The 18,543-nt window shown below is 46.1% G+C and overlaps 3 protein-coding genes across 3 annotated transcripts; 1 reads left to right on the forward strand and 2 right to left on the reverse strand.

The window, feature by feature from the left end:
* Positions 1-5,729: 5,729 nt before the first annotated feature.
* LAJ45_11157 (uncharacterized protein) lies at positions 5,730-8,360 on the reverse strand (the record flags this gene model as incomplete). Its single annotated transcript, XM_046120667.1, has 1 exon — positions 5,730-8,360. The coding sequence occupies one exon, from the start codon at positions 8,358-8,360 to the stop codon at positions 5,730-5,732; it is 2,631 nt and encodes an 876-aa protein (XP_045966124.1).
* A 1,779-nt stretch (positions 8,361-10,139) lies between these two features.
* LAJ45_11158 (uncharacterized protein) lies at positions 10,140-11,204 on the reverse strand (the record flags this gene model as incomplete). Its single annotated transcript, XM_046120668.1, has 1 exon — positions 10,140-11,204. One exon carries the CDS (start codon positions 11,202-11,204, stop codon positions 10,140-10,142), a length of 1,065 nt encoding a protein of 354 aa, XP_045966125.1.
* Positions 11,205-13,532: 2,328 nt separating this feature from the next.
* LAJ45_11159 (uncharacterized protein) lies at positions 13,533-15,753 on the forward strand (the record flags this gene model as incomplete). Its single annotated transcript, XM_046120669.1, has 5 exons — positions 13,533-14,080; positions 14,136-14,258; positions 14,314-14,395; positions 14,447-15,349; positions 15,409-15,753. 5 exons carry the CDS (start codon positions 13,533-13,535, stop codon positions 15,751-15,753), a joined length of 2,001 nt encoding a protein of 666 aa, XP_045966126.1.
* Between the last annotated feature and the right edge of the window lie 2,790 nt (positions 15,754-18,543).

Genomic DNA, 18,543 nt, shown 5'->3' on the forward strand with positions numbered 1-18,543 from the left:
TTTTGTACTACCTTTCTTTAGTATAAATACGGGGCATCCCCCTTTAGCTAGCACAATCAACACGATCAATTACTTTACTTCTCCCATATACTTTCTCTAGGTTATGAGCCCGGAGACCACTCACGCTTATACACTCTTCACCATTTTTACCACAAAGTACACTTTCTCGTTTCACTTTCAATCATGTCTGAGAGGAGCATCAAAATTCCCGCACTCCCATGCAAGCTGGATGGTCAAGGCCATTACACTGTATGGAGGGACCTTGCTACCCGCATGTTGAAAGTTCACGATCTGTGGAACTTGGTCAATGGTTCGAGCAAGCGTCCCGTGTTGACAACTACCACCACTACTGTACCTACCACGGCACCACAAGCATCAGGAAGTGCAGCTGAGGCTGAAGAAGACGAAGAAGAAAACTCCGACAATGCCGAAGAAATCAGCGACTGGGACAAAAAGGACAACCTTGCAGTTGTATTCCTTCAATCTAACATCGAATTCGAAGTTATTCTCACGCTGACACCGGCCGACACCGCTCATCATCTCTGGACTCAACTCGAGGACAGATTCGATCGGAAAACCGTCGCCTCCCTCCACTCGCTCCTCGCCAATGTCGTCACATTACAGTACACACCCGACAAGGGTATCAAGGAACACCTAACCCAGTTCAACACTCTTTGGTCATCTCTCCTCACTAGAACTAGTAACTCTACGGACAAAACCAAAGACCCACTCGGTTACCACCTTCACCAACTCGCATCTGTCTCAGAAGCGAAGGCATCCTTCCTACTCCTCTCACTCCGGCACGAATCCCTCGAATCAGTCGTTGACAACCTGCAAACCAAGCCCAACGTCACCTTCGATGACGTCTACGAAAAGCTGTTGGATCTGGACTCACGGCGCAACAACGATGGACAGGCGGCTGGAGAAGCCTACACAATCAGGCGAGGAAACCCAGGACACGGAAACAACAACAGAGTCAGGAGGCCACGTAACAACGAAACAGGAAATCGGGACGTCACATGCACCTGGTGCACCAAGAATGGAGAATATGCAAAAGGCCACACGCACAAAAATTGCCGGAAACTCAAAGCTTTCAGAGACAAGGAGAAGTCCGCTGCATCTGGCAACCTCAACGTCGCATCTGGTACTGCATTTCACACAAAACTCGACCTCTCTTGGATCCCCGATCTTTCTGGCCTTCCCGCACTCGAAGAAACCGATGTATTCACAATGCCGGTTGACTTCGACCTCACCAACTTCTCAGATGACACCTCGGATATTACCATGGAAGACTACTTTGGCTTCATTGCAGGACCTTCCACCACCGACAACAAGGCATGGATCTTCGACCCTGGTGCAACCAACCACATGACCGGAACGCTGGTTACCGACCCCACTCCCCACACTGGAACAGTTACTGTTGGAGGAGGTCGCAAACTCCAGATAACCGGAATTGGTAACGTCACCATCAACGGATCACATGGCCTGATCACTCTGCAGAACGTATTTTTGATTCCCGAACTAGGCAATACCAACCTGATGTCTTGGTCTTGCATCGCTAAAAAGGGATTTACAACAACTGGGACGGAAGACGGCTTTACCATCTACAAACCGAACAGCAAGGAAATTATCGGGATCGCTAACGCAAATAGTACTGGTCTTTACATTTTTGAAACCAAGGAACCCTGCGCACACCTCTCTGCCGCCACCAGCTTCTATGACTGGCACCAACGGCTCGGACATCTCCCCGCTTCCTCGCTCTCACGGCTTCGCAACATGGTCGCCGACCCCAAGTCTCTCCCCACATCTGGTCACATGGAAACATGCAACACATGTGAACTCGCTAAGTCAACCAAATCTCACCTCGCTCCTCTCACCGAACCACAATCCAAACAACCACTGGAACTAATACACTCAGATCTGAGCGGCAAGTTCTCGACTCCTTCTCTGGGCGGTTTCAATTACTATATCACTTTCATCGACGATTACTCCAGGTACGCTCACCTCTACTTCCTCAAAAAGAAGTCAGATGCAGCAGCTGCCACAGAACGATACATCGCATACATGGAAAATCAATTGGACAAAACGGTTAAACGGTTTCGAAGCGACAACGGTGGCGAGTACATCTCCAATGACCTTCAACAATTTTTTGCCTCCAAAGGCATAAAGCATGAATTCACTGTACCTTACTCTCACGAGTCAAATGGAACAGCAGAACGCTTTAACAGGACCATAGCAACAATGGCACGATCCGCCTTGCTCGACCACAACCTCCCAAAAAATCTATGGGCAGAAGCGATCAACACCATGGTACACGTTAAGAACCGCCTCCCGCACAAATCACTCCCGAATATGACACCATACGAAGCACTCACTGGCAAAAAACCCTTCATTGGGCACCTCCGATCCTTCGGTGAAACCATGTTCATACACATACCTGTCGAAGTACGACCAGCTGGAACAAAACTGGATGCAAGGGCAATAACGGGACAATTCTGCGGATACGGAGATTCTGAAAAAATCTGTCGCGTCTACATACCATCACAAAGGAAAGTAGTTCTCTCTCGTCATTTTAGGTTCAAAGGTACATCCGTAGGGGAAGAAATCGAAGTCAAAACAAAAACCGATACACCCCCTAAACCAAAACAAATCGAGATCAAACAAGAACCACCCTCACGTCCGTCAACACCAAAACAACATAGAATATACGACGACGACCCAAGTGACGACGACATGATCAACCAACAAATTATGCGCGAAACCATGGAACATTTCTCCGACACTGACTCGGAAGACCACGCAAGTATAGTGGGGGCCGGCTATACGAGGCCCGCCACTGAACGTACCCCGCATGATGATAATGAAACAGATACTGATCAACCGAGACGTAACCCATCACGGGAACGAAAAGCTCCGGTCAGATACGGACACAACATTCAGCATGACACTACCCTAACAGAACCAACAAACTACCACCAAGCGATCAACAGTCCCGACTCCGAAAAATGGCAGAATGCTATGAAAGTTGAACTCGACTCACTCGCAAGGAATAACACATGGAATCTGGTCAACACACCAGATCACCGCAAACTGGTCGACTGCAAATGGGTATACAAAATCAAACTCGGGCCCGATGGCAACCCCATACGGTACAAAGCCCGACTAGTCGCAAAAGGTTTCTCACAGGTCCCTGGTCAAGATTTCGATCAAACCTATGCCCCCGTCACCCGATACGAATCCATCAGACTACTCCTCGCTCGCTGCCTTCAAACTGGCGGTCAATGCGATCAGATGGACGTCACAAGCGCATTTCTATATGGCGAACTCAAGGAAGAAATCTACATGAAATCTCCTCCAGGATATCCTACTCCCGGCAAAGCATGCAAACTAATCAAATGCATCTACGGCCTCAAACAATCATCAAGGGAATGGTATGCCCGCCTCTCAAAAGCGCTAATCAAAATAGGATTCAGAAAAGCAGACTTCGACCCTTGTGTCTTCATACACAAAACAGGGGAAGTTGTCATCGCAATATACGTAGACGATATCCTTATCTTCTACTGGTCCGTTGAACGCAAAAACCGCGTCAGCCTCCTCCTCCACTCTGAATTCGAAATGACGGAAACTGGCACAGCCAACTGGGCACTCGGAATCCACTTGATCCACACTAAGACAGGCATCATCCTATCACAGGAAGCCTATCTCAAGCGTGTACTTATCAAATACGGCTTCGACGAATCAAGACCTGTGGCAACACCTATCGACAACAACGTCCACCTCCAAAAAGGAACGGAAGCTGAGAAAATCGACGATCCAACAATTTACCAGTCAATAATCGGTTCACTCATGTACGCAGTAATCGGCACTAGACCCGACCTCGCCTACACCGTCACCATGCTCTCGCAATTTTCCTCCTGTCCTACTAAGGCCCATCTAGCTGCAGTCCATCGCGTCCTCCGCTACCTCAAGGGTACCCTCGATTGGTCACTCTTTTACGCCAAAACGCGACCAACTGCACTCATCGGCTACAGCGACGCAAGCTATGCCTCCGACATCGACGATCGCCGCTCATTCACCGGCCACTGCTTCATGCTAGGGGAAGCTCTCATCTCCTGGCGATCTTATAAGCAACGATCTGTCGCCACTTCTACAACTGAAGCGGAATACATGGCCCTCTCTGACACCAGTCGACAACTGATCTGGTTAAGGAATGCAATCCACGAGCTGGAACGAAAACCGAATCTCTCTTTCATTCTTCGAGGCGACAACAACGGCTCTCTCTCTTTGGTTAAAAATCCTGTCTTTCATAAAAGGTCTAAACATATTGACGTACATTTTCATTTTGTTCGGGAACGGTTTGAGGATGAATTATTTGAACTGGAATATATTTCTACGAACGAGAACGTGGCGGATTTACTTACAAAGGGATTGGATAAAGGCAAACATGTTTTATTTTCTTCTACTATTCACTGTGGCTCACGAGGGGAAGTCTTGAAATAGGACGCTCGGCACGTTTCATAGTTCTGGAAGATTCTCATCATTTCATTATAGTATTTGTCATCGGCGTATGACTCACTTTCCTATTAGTCATTCTATTACTCACACGTCTATGACTCATTGTATTTCTTTTGTACTACCTTTCTTTAGTATAAATACGGGGCATCCCCCTTTAGCTAGCACAATCAACACGATCAATTACTTTACTTCTCCCATATACTTTCTCTAGAAGGATGTGGCAATGCAACGAAGCCTGAGTAGTTCACCGCTGCGCCCTGCAGGCCTTAACTAACGGGACAGATATCCTAAAGGTTATTTCTGGGTCCTCTGTGAAGGTTTTGGAAATTTAGGAATATTAGAAACTCGCCTGTTGTGCGGTTCTTCGGAATAATAATTTGGCTGTGTGGAGGGTATACGGCACACAAGATCATGTAGTAGCGGGATAGACCTGAGCTAGTCTCGTGCCAGCCTGTGGTGTGATTCTTGTAGTCTGCAGAACGAGGAACGAGTCGATAAAAGTCTGGGCACAAGACTAAACCTGAACTTCAATACCTCATCCTCTCTTCGCATTTTTACACTTGGCCCCGTCTTGTAATTCATCGTGCTAAATATTCGAAGGAAACTAAACAGCACTATAAAAATACCACCAAGATAAATATGTATCCCGATAGTCGCAAGCTTAAGGATTGTGATTCCTATGGCTACTATATGCTATTACCTACGATACCTGAGGAAACTACATGTACATAGACGTTTAATTCCCTATCGCTCGCTAGGTACGATTTTAAAATTTCCCTATCTGCGAAATCTTTTGCGCAAAGTTATGCAGCTTGTTGGCCATGGCCCTATTCTACAAACGTGGGCTGCCGGGCTGCCGGGCCGCCGGGGTATAGGACTATCAATGGTAATTATGAATACAGGCTCTGATGTAAATGTTAATAAGAACGATTCACATTCTCTTCCTTCAGCCAGGTTATGCATGTAGTGTGTTGAAATTTTTATTTTAAGACTTCACGTCTCCCCGTTCTGAGAAAGTACATGAGCCCTTTGCGTTACTAAATTATATTTGGGCGAGAATGACAAGAAAACAAAAACAAAGAAAGACATACACCATTTAGGAAACTCTTGACAGAAAATGAAATTACAAGATGTAGGAAAACCCGAACATGAACGTAACTACAAATTTCTGGGGTATCCCAATGGCTTGCCTGACTCTGGGTATTCACCAACCACTACTGCTCCCAATGCAAAACCCTCTTCTTCCAGGCATCCATCATGCCAACAGGCAATGCTCCCGGCCTAACAATCTCAAGACCTCCCCACTTGTTGGCAACCCCGTCACCGAAAGACGCCAAGATCCACTCCCAATACTCATCGATCCCACCATGGCCTCCAATTGCATGAGGAGCTGACCTAACAGCATTCGAAAGGCAAAGGACACCCATCTCCATCTCGGGTGTACGATTGGCTTTGCGGCGGGCCGCAATTTTAAGCAATCCTTCGTAAGTTTCTTGCCAGTGCTTAAAACCACCTTCGCGGAACATGACGTATTCCTCAAAAGCCATGAAAGCCTCCGCCTTGAGATGGGGATAGTTTGCATCGTCTCTCTTGACCCTTCCTTCGTCCCATTTCTGTTTGAGGTCGTCATACATCTCGCGGTCCTTCTCGATGGCTTCTGCAAATTTCTTAGAGGGGTCTTCGCAAATCTCGCTCCTGATAGCTTGCTGATTGACGAATGGATTTTTGACTTCCAGTCCTCCCAAAGCAATGGGCCAATAAAACCACCCAGCTGGAATATCCTGAATTCCGAAACGATGTTGAATTTTTTCTGCAAGGTAATCGATCACCGAGCCACTAGGGAAGATTTCGCGGTGGATACGTTCGAGAGTGGACAGGATCATGTCGACATGCTCACGACCGAAACACTCAGCTGCAGTTCCGAAGTTGTTGATGAAAAACCCTGCGACGTATTTGTTGTATGCCTGGATCCAGCCAAAAACAGAGGTATGCGCCGAGAGTTGAAGTCTAAGCTCTGCAATGTGAACGTCGACTTGGGCTTGATCGATTACGAAACGTCCCGAAGATTCGAACTTGAGAAAGCCCCACCTGACATCACCCCCGGGAAGCTCGGGATGTTTCTCTGCAGAGGTTCCAACAGTTACAGATCCTGTTTTTTCATCATTGAAAGAAAGTCCGACCAAAGATGAGAAGGCTTGGACTTCTTTCCAGGCTGCTGCACAGTTATCAGGGTTGCTGTTCCACAACCAGAAATCATCGTGGATGCGGTATAGAAACATTCCGTTGGCGCGTTGGTTTACAGCATAGTCCATGCAAAACAGAACCACTTCGCCGAGGACGGTACTGATACTATGCGAGATTGGGACACCGCATTTTCGGACACGAACAACTGGAGAGCCACCATCGGCAGCAAAGAGGAGGGGAGTTTCAAGGAAGGTTTTGAAGAACTTGATCCACTCAGAGGAAACGCCGAAGAATGACAATACTGCTAGGATTGAGGCATGGGACAATCCTGGGCCGAACCAGGAAAAGTCGGAGCGCACGACAGTAAAACCTCCATGAATTGCGGTATTGAGGAGACATTCGGTGCGAAGAATATGGAGGAGAGATTGCTTTGTCTCCAACGCGTTCTTCAAATATTCTCCATCTCTATTACTACCACCTGATTCAGAATCATAGTTGACGATCGTACCACCAGTACCAAGTTGTGCCATGAAAAAGGAGTCGCGCTGGGACTGATAGCGGTGGCCTTCGATGGTTTCAGAGTTATCTTTAGGAGAAAACTCTTCAGTATTCTCTTGAAGGAAATATTTGCGTCTCTCGATGTGTTCTTTTGACAGTTTCCCGACGCATGGTTTCCAGGCGGAAGAATTGAACATGTTTTTAAAACAGATCCGGAAGAGCTCACACCACTTCATTCCAATATACTCCAACATCAATGCCTGCATAATCTCCTCATCCTGGAAGACACGGTACTTTTGGTTCAGTTGTCTCCTCATCTCTACTGGAACCCCAAAACCAGCAGCATTGTCTCCTTCCCAAGTCCATGAGAACACGGAAGCAAGATGCATGTTGAGAACGTCAGTCACCTCACCCAGGATGACTTCATCACGTTTAAACTCCCTCAAGGTATCTTTCTTCTCGTTTGACATGAGATCAGAGGCAAGCAATGCCTCAATCGTGAGTTTCAAATCCTCTTGCGAGATCTTTGAGCTCCCGATCGCCTTACAGGACTCCTTTACAACCTCGCGGATTAATTCGAGTTGAGCCTTGTTTTCTTTTGTGGACGTGAAGAGTTCCTGAAGGTATGACAGGATGGCCTTTTCGTCAACTTTGTTTTCGGTGAAAACTTTGGACTCGAAGGTGGCGCGCTGCTCATACATCTCCTTTCTGCCAATTTTTTCAAAGCTTTCAGAATCAGGGGAAGTGGCTGCCTGAGAAGCTTGAGAGCTTGTTGAACCAGCGCTCTCAACCCATTCCATCAAGAGCTTTCCGAAAAGCTCGGCATACTCAAGTCTAACTTCTTCAAATTCGAAGTCTTTGATGATTTTTGACTCCCATTCCTGAAGACATGACTTGGCAAGAGTTGGGTCGTACTTCGCCTGAAGGAGGAGCTGCTCAATGTTGGAGATATAAGCAGGAGGGTCACGGCCCAATTTGGTTTCGGTGCTCCAGGACTTGATGCCTTCGAGGAGGATTTTGACTTTTTCTTGGTGGTCCGATGCAGCTTGAGCGGATTGCAAGATCTGCTCCTTGTGCTCGAGAAAAGCGGTATTTTGCTTTTTAAGAACACGAAGCTTAGTCTTCGTGATGGAATCAAGCGTTTGAGAGAATGCTGAAGTCATTTTTGATAGAGGAATGAGAGTGGATGAAGGAATGAGAGCTGTTGATGAGAATTGGAGATGATGAATTGATGAGAGATGGATGAGAAGATTCGAATATGGTGAAATTCGAATATTAGAATTCGAGGGGGCGAGGAGAAGAGGAGGAGATGATGATGGATGAGATGTGGAAAGAAGAAGAGATCGAGATGAGGAGATGATTGATGATGGATGATGACGATGAGCGTTGATTTTGGGGGGGTGAAGAGAGATGGTGATGGAGTGAAGAGAAGAGGAAGAAGGAAGAAGAGGAAGAAGAGGATGAGTGTGGGTGGAATATAAGCAGCAAGGTGGGACTGCACAACGAGCAACGAGCAACGAGCAACGAGTGATACGGCAGAAGCGTGGTAACTGGTGGGGAAGTTGACGCACGGCACTTCTATCCTGCCAATAGATGGGAAGCTTTGTTTTTCAATTGTATGCGGGACGTTCCCTGCCTAGCGCTCTACAATGCCTTCTTGTTCAATGGCGAGCCTGAACACTCACCTGTTGATCATGATCAACAGCCTCACTAGTGCGCCCATTTACCAATGTGAATTGAGTGTTTGGGGATCTGCTTTTGACGTCTTGATTATATATATTCAACTTACCCTTGGGCTATATTCATTTTAGTTTCGATAAATAAAAATCAAGCAGTACTTAGATACAAAGCAACATCTGATATAGAATGATGACTGTATGCACGAGTACGTGTATGCAGAATAAAGAAAATCAATCTCAATAGACGACCACGGAGGATGAGGACGATCATGCAAAGACTGATGAGCGGGTGAGACTGCATGATTCTGCACGGTTAATCTATGTACATACCCTGGTCCACATGTATGTAGTCATTCGCCATTGACCTAGAAACCACTGTAGGTATACATGCGTGTAGGCCCTACATGTGGTGTTGCATTCAATTGACACGCAAATATTTCTTGGCAGCAGATTTAGCGGTGCGACTTAGGACTCAGTAGTACTGATTGGACCACAGCCCCTTGTTAAATCAACTTCAATGGGTAACCAAGAACAGGTTCACGCAAAACTGAAAGCATGGAACAGGCTTAGAGTGACTCAACCTATTGAAGTTGATCAGCGGCTAGTGCATGCTGATGTAATCTTCTTTGCGCTGTAATAATTATGCCTAACCACATACATGCATTTAAGCGTGAGTCATCCCACCGCAGAAGTTATTGGCCCGGTACTTGTGTCAATTTCCCAGGACAAATTAAAGACAGTCATGAACTGAGAGTATAAATACATTTATGCTTTTTCTTTGTGGTATTACTTTATATAAGTAACGACATCCGGTGCTGACAGTAAACAACAGTCTGAATCTACGTATCATGTACAGCCGCCTCTCGATATAAGAATACGGTCGGGACCAAAAATCTGTGTTGAATATATTCTTACAAGGCGAGTATCACTATAAGAAGGAGGGAGATACAGGTATAAGGATTTCGGGACCGCCGATCGCTATCATTATCACGAGTATCACTATATGAAACATCACTATAACATGAGTCGACTGTATACAAACCACATGTTATTAGTGTTTTGGAGTTCGTTCTAAGCCAATATATTCTACCGGTATATTATAGACCACTACTAGAAGATGTATGTAGAAAGTCTAATCTAGAAACAAGCAAGTATGTCCGCGGCCAACAGCTCATGTAGTACCCTTCAAAGATACATATACCTTCTCGATCTCTCCTATCAGATTGGTAAACTATTATTTCCGAAATCATCCAGCAAAGAGAGCTATTGTGCCCCTATAGCCGTTGTCCCCGCCTGCTCTAAGCTCTGTACACACTCCTTCCACCCTTGGTCCTTGGCCCAAACCAGTGCTAACTTCCCTTGATAGTCCAGGATATCGAGGCTCAATCCCTTTTCCTGAAATCTTGAGATCAACATCTTTAACCCCTTCACATAGCCTAGCGCAGCAGCGACATGCAGGGCAGTTATAGTATTATCTCCAATACACACAGCCATATCCGCACCTGCCTCCGATAGAAGCTCAACTATCTTGGCGTGCCTCATTTGCATGGCTACATACATTGGTGAAAATCTCCAGTACCGACAACCACGTGGATCCACTTCGTGCTCCAGCATCTTCTTGACAACTTCATAATGATTGAACTCTATCGCATGCACGAAAGCCGCACCCTTCTCAATTTCGCGAGCACCATGGTCGAACATGCGCCCAATAAGTCTCTCCTGGCCGTGCATCATCATCCTGCGGAATGAGCAGATACTGTCTTCGCGGTCTACACAGCTCTCTCCGCGGTTCGCCCTCAGCTTGCCAAACGAGTAGAGAAAATCTCCACTCAAACGCGGCCCGACCATGACCCTGTATTCCTTGCCCAGCGCCTTGAGGCTTTGCGATCCCTCGCATACGTGAATTCTAGGCCCAGCGTTGAGCACCTTGGCGAGAGTTTCGTCGTTGTATGGCTCATCTGGGAGGCCGTAGAGCTTCTGTTGGCGCCTGTATGGTTCGGCGACGAACACGGTGATGTCGAGCGCATTTTCCATCAGCAGGCGTACTAGGCGAATGTTTCTGATAGCGACGCTCCAGTGAAATGCAACTACCCCGTATTCGCGTTTAGTGCTTGCCAGGTGATCGAGAAGTGGAGTGAAGACGGTGCAGAAATGACAGCTGGTGCAGTCGAGGGATCCTAAGTCTGAATGACCCCTGGCCCTTTTTCGAGCTGTGGGAGGGAAAGCGGGATTGTCCCCATCGTCGGGGGTCTCTAAAAGATAGTCGCCGATGAGGGTCAGGAGCTCGGTGGGCAGCGAAAGCAATCCTGTCACAGGTGATTCTTGCATGTTGCTTTAAGATGAGGTTGAATGTAGGTGGTAAGCGATGAAGAGGAAGAAAGCTGGAATAGACATAGTGGGAAAACCTTAACTTATATACACAGATCCTACTTACGTACGCAACATCTAACGACAGCTCTTCTCCGTTCAATTGATTCCTTAAGTAATCAACGGGCCTATCGATAAACACTAACAATTATACACGCTCATATGTGATGAACAGTTTTCATTTGTTCCCAAGATCAAATTCACGGCGCGCGCACATATATGTAAATACATAACCCCACAAAATACGTTCTTCAGCCTTTTTCCCCAATTCACAAAAGTAAACCACAAGTAACTACTTCCAGGTACGTCATTCTCGTGCCCTAGTCACGTGCGTCATGCATCATCACTCGACGAACATATCCTACGTGTCAGAAATTAGTCATACTTAGGGGTTTCAAGGAAAGCTGCGGTTGTTCTCCTTAAGCTTGGCACGAACATGTTAATATCAGAAGGGGGAGAGCTAGAGCGCATTTATCGATAAGTAGCATTTCACAGGTTAGTGTTACTCCGAGTTGCGACTTATGTCGTATCAAAGTAATAAAATAGTATAAAAGGCTTACTTTAGGTAGGATTAGGTGTGAGTTTTATATCGCTCAAGCGAGAGGCCGAGGGTACCAAAACTCTATTTCTACCTCCAGCACCTATCTGGCCATGTAGGTATTTACTCAAGTCTCCGATCTACCTATTCATGGTCATGAGACCCCCAATACTTGCCTATTTGCCAGTACCGGTAGGGCGAACTATATTCTTTATGATGAAATTAAATTTTTTAAGGGCAAGCGCAACATCAGTTAAGATTGTAAAGCAGGGTAGGAACGTTCCTTGTATCATAATTTGTATTTCATGTGAAACTTGCGACCGCAAAAACGTTTCCACTATTTATATAGCATGCATCCTGCGTTGGCCTCTGTTGTGAAAGTACCGTCATGGCGATAAGAGCCTTCCCCCTTCCTACCTATCAAACAATATTTACACAGGCACAAGCATACCTACGTACATTTATATACATATAACATACAATATCTTCCTCAAAGCTAAACCAAAGTCCAGAGACCTAACAGAGCGAAGGCGCTACGAAAGCCATCACGTCGGGAGTTATCCTCTATCAACTTTATCAATTTAGTTTATCCCAGGTTTTTGTGATTGGAGAGGTGGGGTTAGGTTTAATATTTACCTACACACAGCCACAGGCCAAACCAGGCACCGTCCAGACCAGATATCTGACCAGATTTTACCCAACGTAGCACCAAACAGCTATGCACGCAAATATCCGAAGGTCACAACTCTCATGCAATACCAACCTGTTGCATGCCCGACACTCCCCGTGAACCCTGTGAATGTGGGGTAATAGCTCCAAAGTCAGGGATTAACTCGCTTGACAACCCTAACCCACAAGGCGCCGTGGACTGCGGGCTTGGACGATGGTGGGTGGCTACGGGACTTAGGCTGGTTTAGGTGGGAAGCTAATGCTTCGTATCCACCGGATCTTTTGCAACAGATAAAATTATTCTGCCGACCCTGCTTGGAATGATCATACATGTACCTATCTCCCTCAAGTTCTTTGTGTACGTTTGTTTGCGTTTGAAGCGCTCTACACTCGCTATTATTGATTTATGTGAGTTCTTGTTAGATAGATCTGCTAAACTTCACATGTAAAAGCTAAAGATGCCGAGTTTGCTTATATCGATATCAAAGCCCAATTGTCAGTCTATCGGGTGGTTCGACGACGACGTCAACGCCACGGAGATCTCCACAACTAATCTTTGGCGTCTCTACTCCTCGATAGTAATTAACCCGAAAGCACCGCAAGAACGACGATATCTCTTGATATTTTCAAGATTTCTACCACATTTTGTACAGTTTTCAGTGCGGTGATCTCTCCTTTGAGTACGAGAATCCGGTAATATTCATACCGAAAGCCCGAATAGAACAATGAGGCTGAAGTCTGATGTAGTTGCATGTATTGTGTTGATTCGTTCGGGAGTCGGATCATTCCGGTTGTGTGGGGAATTATATGAGTGCTGTACTTTAGGTTATGGGGTTGTGGGGTAACTATGGGGTACAGTGTTGATCGCCAAGGATTGATATACATGCCCAGGGTCTCGGATATCCAAACGAGACTCGTACTCACCAAGAAAAAAGTGAATCATAGCAATCGTAGCTATTTCGAAACCTTTGTCAGAAATCGTAAGAAGCTATGATTCAAAGACATAGGAGTATAAAAACGCCATTACCTCGCACTCGATTCAATGGATTCACCACCCCCAACTACAGACACAAGCTATCAAGATGCTATACCATAGCTTGCTCCCTCTCTTTCTCGCCCCCCTTTTAGCAGCCTCCGAGATCCCTTTTAAAGAGTACATCCTCGCACCCCCCTCCCGGATTATCCGCCCCTCTATTGTTTATGGCACTAATGGGACTGTCTCTGGTGCCCTACCTGGTACGCTCACACTTGCCGCCAAATCTTCTATAACCTACGATTTTGGAAAAAACATCGCCGGTTGGGTGACTCTTGTTGTTGAAGACGCTCGAAATGCCTCTTCCATAAACGTGACTTTCTCTGAGTCTTCGTTATGGATATCTAGTGAGCATTGTGATGCGACAGCAGACGCCGGATTCGATGAGCCATTGGTGCTTGAGATTGATGGCGAGGGTGAGTATAGTGCACCGTGGGAGAGAGAAAGGGGTGCGTTTAGGTATATGAGTATTGCAGCTGGTGAAGAGGTCGTGTTGGGAGATGCGTGGGTTTATTTTACAGCAATGCCTCATTGGGGCGATGATGCACTTCAGGACTATACCGGGTGGTTTCATTGCGATGATAATCAACTCAACCGGTTTGTTTGACCGCCCCTTTTCTTTTAGCGCTATTGTTAACGAAACTACGAATAGGATTTGGTACGCCGGGGCTTATACAAACCAATTGGACACGATTGACCCCTTACGCGGAGATGCACTAATCTTTTTCCAAAAGATTACCTCCGCATCCATCGTGAACGGGACTCTTCCATGGTAGTGAGTATACCCTCTCTCTCTCCCCATCTCGACCATTCCTAATCGATATCAACAGCAACAACTTCACCATCACCAACGGATCCTCGGCGCTCACCGATGGTGCAAAGCGCGACCGTCTTGTGTGGGCTGGCGACATGGTATGTCACTCGCCCCCTTTCCCCTTGCTTTCCAACCCTAACAAAACCTAGGCGATCGCTGTTCCCGGGCTTGCAGTCTCTACTTTTGATCTGATCTCTGTCGCGAACTCTCTCGACTCCCTCTTTGCGCTCCAGCTAGAGAACGGCATGCTACCGTACGCTGGCACACCATTCAACGAAGCGGGCGCCATATCTTTCACCTACCATCTCTATACTCTCATCGGAGTTGCCGACTACTACCACTGGTCCGGTGATCTCACCTACTTGCAAACATATTGGCCAGCCTGGAAACACGCCATGTCCTGGAGTGTCGATCACGTTGACTCCAGTGGTCTCGCAAACATCACTTCTCCATCTGACTGGCTGCGTTTCAACATGGGAGGCTATAACATTGAGGCGAATTCGATCCTATATTTTACTCTCAACTTGGGTATTAGCCTCGCTAGTACAATGAATGACACTTCTGTAGTAGAAAACTACAGTACCTACATGGCGGGTATTAAGTCTGCCGCTAATTCCATTCTATGGGATGATAAAGCGAGCCTCTATAAGGATAACGAAACCGACACCACTCTCCACCCGCAGGACGGTAATGTTTGGGCCGTCAAGTCCGGAATCCTCCCTACGCCCTCACGGGCAAAGGAGATTTCTGCTGCTCTCCGCGAAAGATGGACTCCCTATGGTGCTCCGGCACCTGAGGCAGCAGACGCAATCTCGCCATTCATTTCTGGCTTTGAGTTGGAAGCTCACTTCATGGCGAATGAGACGCAGAATGCTCTTGACTTGATGAGAATGATGTGGGGTGACTTCATGCTGGACGATCCAAGGATGACGAACTCCACGTTTATCGAGGGGTACAGCACCACTGGAGAGTTACACTATGCGCCATACACCAACGATGCAAGAATCTCTCATGCTCACGGATGGGCGACGGGACCGACAAGTACTATGACTGTATGTTATCTTCTTCATGAAATTCATATGTGCGTACTTTAGACTAATATTGGGCACAGATATTTATTGCCGGTATCAAACTCACTTCAGAAGCGGGAAGGACCTGGTCGATAGTCCCCCAGACTGGCGACCTCCAATATGCAGAGGCAGGATTCTCAACCTCGCTGGGTCTGTTCTCGTCTTCGTGGCGCTTTGATAAGAAGGATAGCCTTTCTTTGGAGATCAGTACACCTGAGGGGACGACCGGCGATGTTGGGATTCCGACAGGGGGAAAGGACGGGATAGTTGAAGTGAGGGGAAAAGGGATGAAGTTCAGGATGAAATATAAGAGTGATGAATATAACAGGTTTTGGATTCATGACCTAGAGGGAGGCGACTACGAAATTAATATCTTGAGGAAATAGTGGAGTTAAATTTTTTGTGTAAATAGTAATGAGAAACGTGTGTTTGTATTATACTTACTTGGTGGTCGAGATCAAGTTCCAGTTCTAGATTTCTGCACCCCGAAACCTTGTGTGTAATTTCACTCAGATGAGGGCGACGTTAAAGCATTGTGGCTAATAAGCTAGCCCACGCTAGGCCCAATAACCATGTCCGGTATGTGATTTTAAAAACCGGATTTAATGCATGATGGGACTCGCTATCCTTTTCTCCCGACTCTTCATCCCTTATGTCGCCTCCCAGAAGCACATTTGGGGGATTGAGATCGAAGGCAGCGATACTCCGGCCTATTTTGCAAGGGAGGAAAATTCTTATTCCTACTCTCCCTCCTCCGCAGCAAAATCAGCATCGATACACGCCTTAGATGATCTGGTAAAGCTGTAGTTACTACCATGAGAGTATTTGTGATGGCCTCACCTGAACTACACGTATCAGCACCTAAAGAATATCGTTACTTAGATTAGAAACCAGACCCCAAGAGGGTGAACTACCGTCAAAGTGTCCAGACTAGATGCTAAAGACGTTACAAGGTATCAGCTGTAAGGTGTTTAGAATGATGATAGTTGAGAAGGGCCACCCGATTCAGTCGGGGGCTCGATGTAACGTCAAGTACTATATGATGGAGTGGAAAATTAAAAAGAAGCATTTGTCCCCGCAGCATTCAAAGGCCGATAGCCGCTTCTTCACGGCTGGACACATGACCACATCATGCAGATGATTTACATGTAGTGATATATTTACCAGCCACGTCGCGCATGGGAAAAATCATAATTATTTCTATCTCCCCGAGTTTATCCCAACGGCGTCTAAGAATCTACGGTGCGCTGAAATATTATATAAGTGGATCATAACCTATCACTCACTTCTCACACACATTCACCACATACGCATACAATTCGTACCATGAGGGAATGTCACATATCAAAGAAAAAATCACATCAAGCTAACCCGCATACAACTAGAACTCCTAAATATGACGCCTTGAACCCTATTGGTTTGATTAGTTGTTCAGTTAGTTGCTGAAAATGAAGGATTCCCCACCCAAAATTGCCATTTGGAATAATTGGCTCCCAAACCCTTTAATTCCTTAATACATGCATCATTGTGTGTCAAACTAAATTCTACACTGTAAAGCACATATGCTAACTCTCGCAATATTCGATCCTCAAAGAGGCTCAGGTGGTAATAAATTCATAAGCCTATAGCTCGCTCGCTGTCAGGAGGCGACAAAACTAATATGAAGTGGGGTATACATATTTATTGTCACATCTGAATCCATCTCTGCATAGTTACTGGACTCACGATAGATTTTGGTGCTTGTGTGTCCCAAAAGAACATGTGTACCCATCTGCAGCTTATGTCGAGTGAGCTAGCACAAGAGGTGAGTACATGCCCTTTTGTGAGAAATATGTATACATGTATCATATGCAGCCATGCGGTGAAACCAGAAACTCGAATTGACGTTTCGATCTTCCCGCCGGTAGACGTAATCATGTCAGGGTGCAAGCAAGATCTCGCATTAATTGGCCACGCAAGCCCTGGAGGGCGGGTACATATGTGTGATTTTGGATCTCCGAAATCATGGATGAGCAAAGTCGATGAGTCCAAATCACATTCCGATGATACTCTACATTGAAGAGTGTGTGTGGTCGTGAACTAGGCCTAGGGCATTAAGATCTAGCAAGGATATCGATTGGTTTGATCGGGCTTACGTGTGTAGCATCTCAGAGAAGTGTGATTTGTGAATTTATAAATCCAATAGATGTACATGTAGGTACTAGAATATATTTATATATATTAGGTTATATAATACATGTACCTCCTCGATTTCTCTGTCGGAAATCAATTGCGCTATAAACATACACTTATATAAATTGTTTCAGTAAATGAAAGCTGTCCTGATCTAAGTTCTCTCATGAACGAGCAGGGACGGCCAAGCGATCGAGGTCTAAACTCTGAGAACGCGTATTCCACTGAACATCAGCTGCAGGCCTTGGTGCGGTGTGGTATCTTTGGCAATGCCAATACAGAGCTTCCTAAGGAGGTACAGCGAATACGGGTGGGCCTAAAGCTGCTCTTCCAATATCTAATCAAGGTTTCAACGAACCCGAAGTGCATATTGGAATTAACTCGAAAGCTATTTAGCATCACCGGCCCCGTTGATAGAATATATGCCTTTTGAAAAGTTTATTTCTATGAATGTGACGGGTTGCACGCCAGTCCCGGGCAACTGCGCACGAATAGGAATACCTACATACATGTACGTACTTGTAGGTATCTCTTTGGTAACAACCCCCACCCCTACCCCACCCCTCCCCCTTCTCTTTCCTTCCTATCAGCGATTGTTTTTTTCTTAGAATATCACGCGAAAACGAGGAGAACTCTGGCACCCAACCGGCTTTGCACGAATAGACGTTAATACTGCGACACTGTACCGGGTTCCAACCCGGGTCGCTTTCGCACAGATGGGTGACACACATAAGAGGGATTAAAATCATAATAAAAAAATCTAAACAGGGCTAGAACTTACATAAATGGGTGACTTATTGCAGTGAATAGTGCAATTTCCCCTGAGTCAACAACCATCAAGGTCTAGATTGTTTCTCCTGTAGGGCGATAAAATAAAAAATAAAATAAAATAAAATAAAATAAAAAGGAACATGAGATTGGAGCAGGCAGTGGTGTGCAGACGTCCCGTCTCCCGTCTGTCAATCGATATGAAACACAGATGATCTTCACTTGCTATGCGGGCT

Source organism: Morchella importuna, assembly GCF_003444635.1.
Source record: "Morchella importuna strain M04M26 chromosome Unknown Morimp01GS058, whole genome shotgun sequence".
NCBI classification, from domain to species: domain Eukaryota; kingdom Fungi; phylum Ascomycota; class Pezizomycetes; order Pezizales; family Morchellaceae; genus Morchella; species Morchella importuna.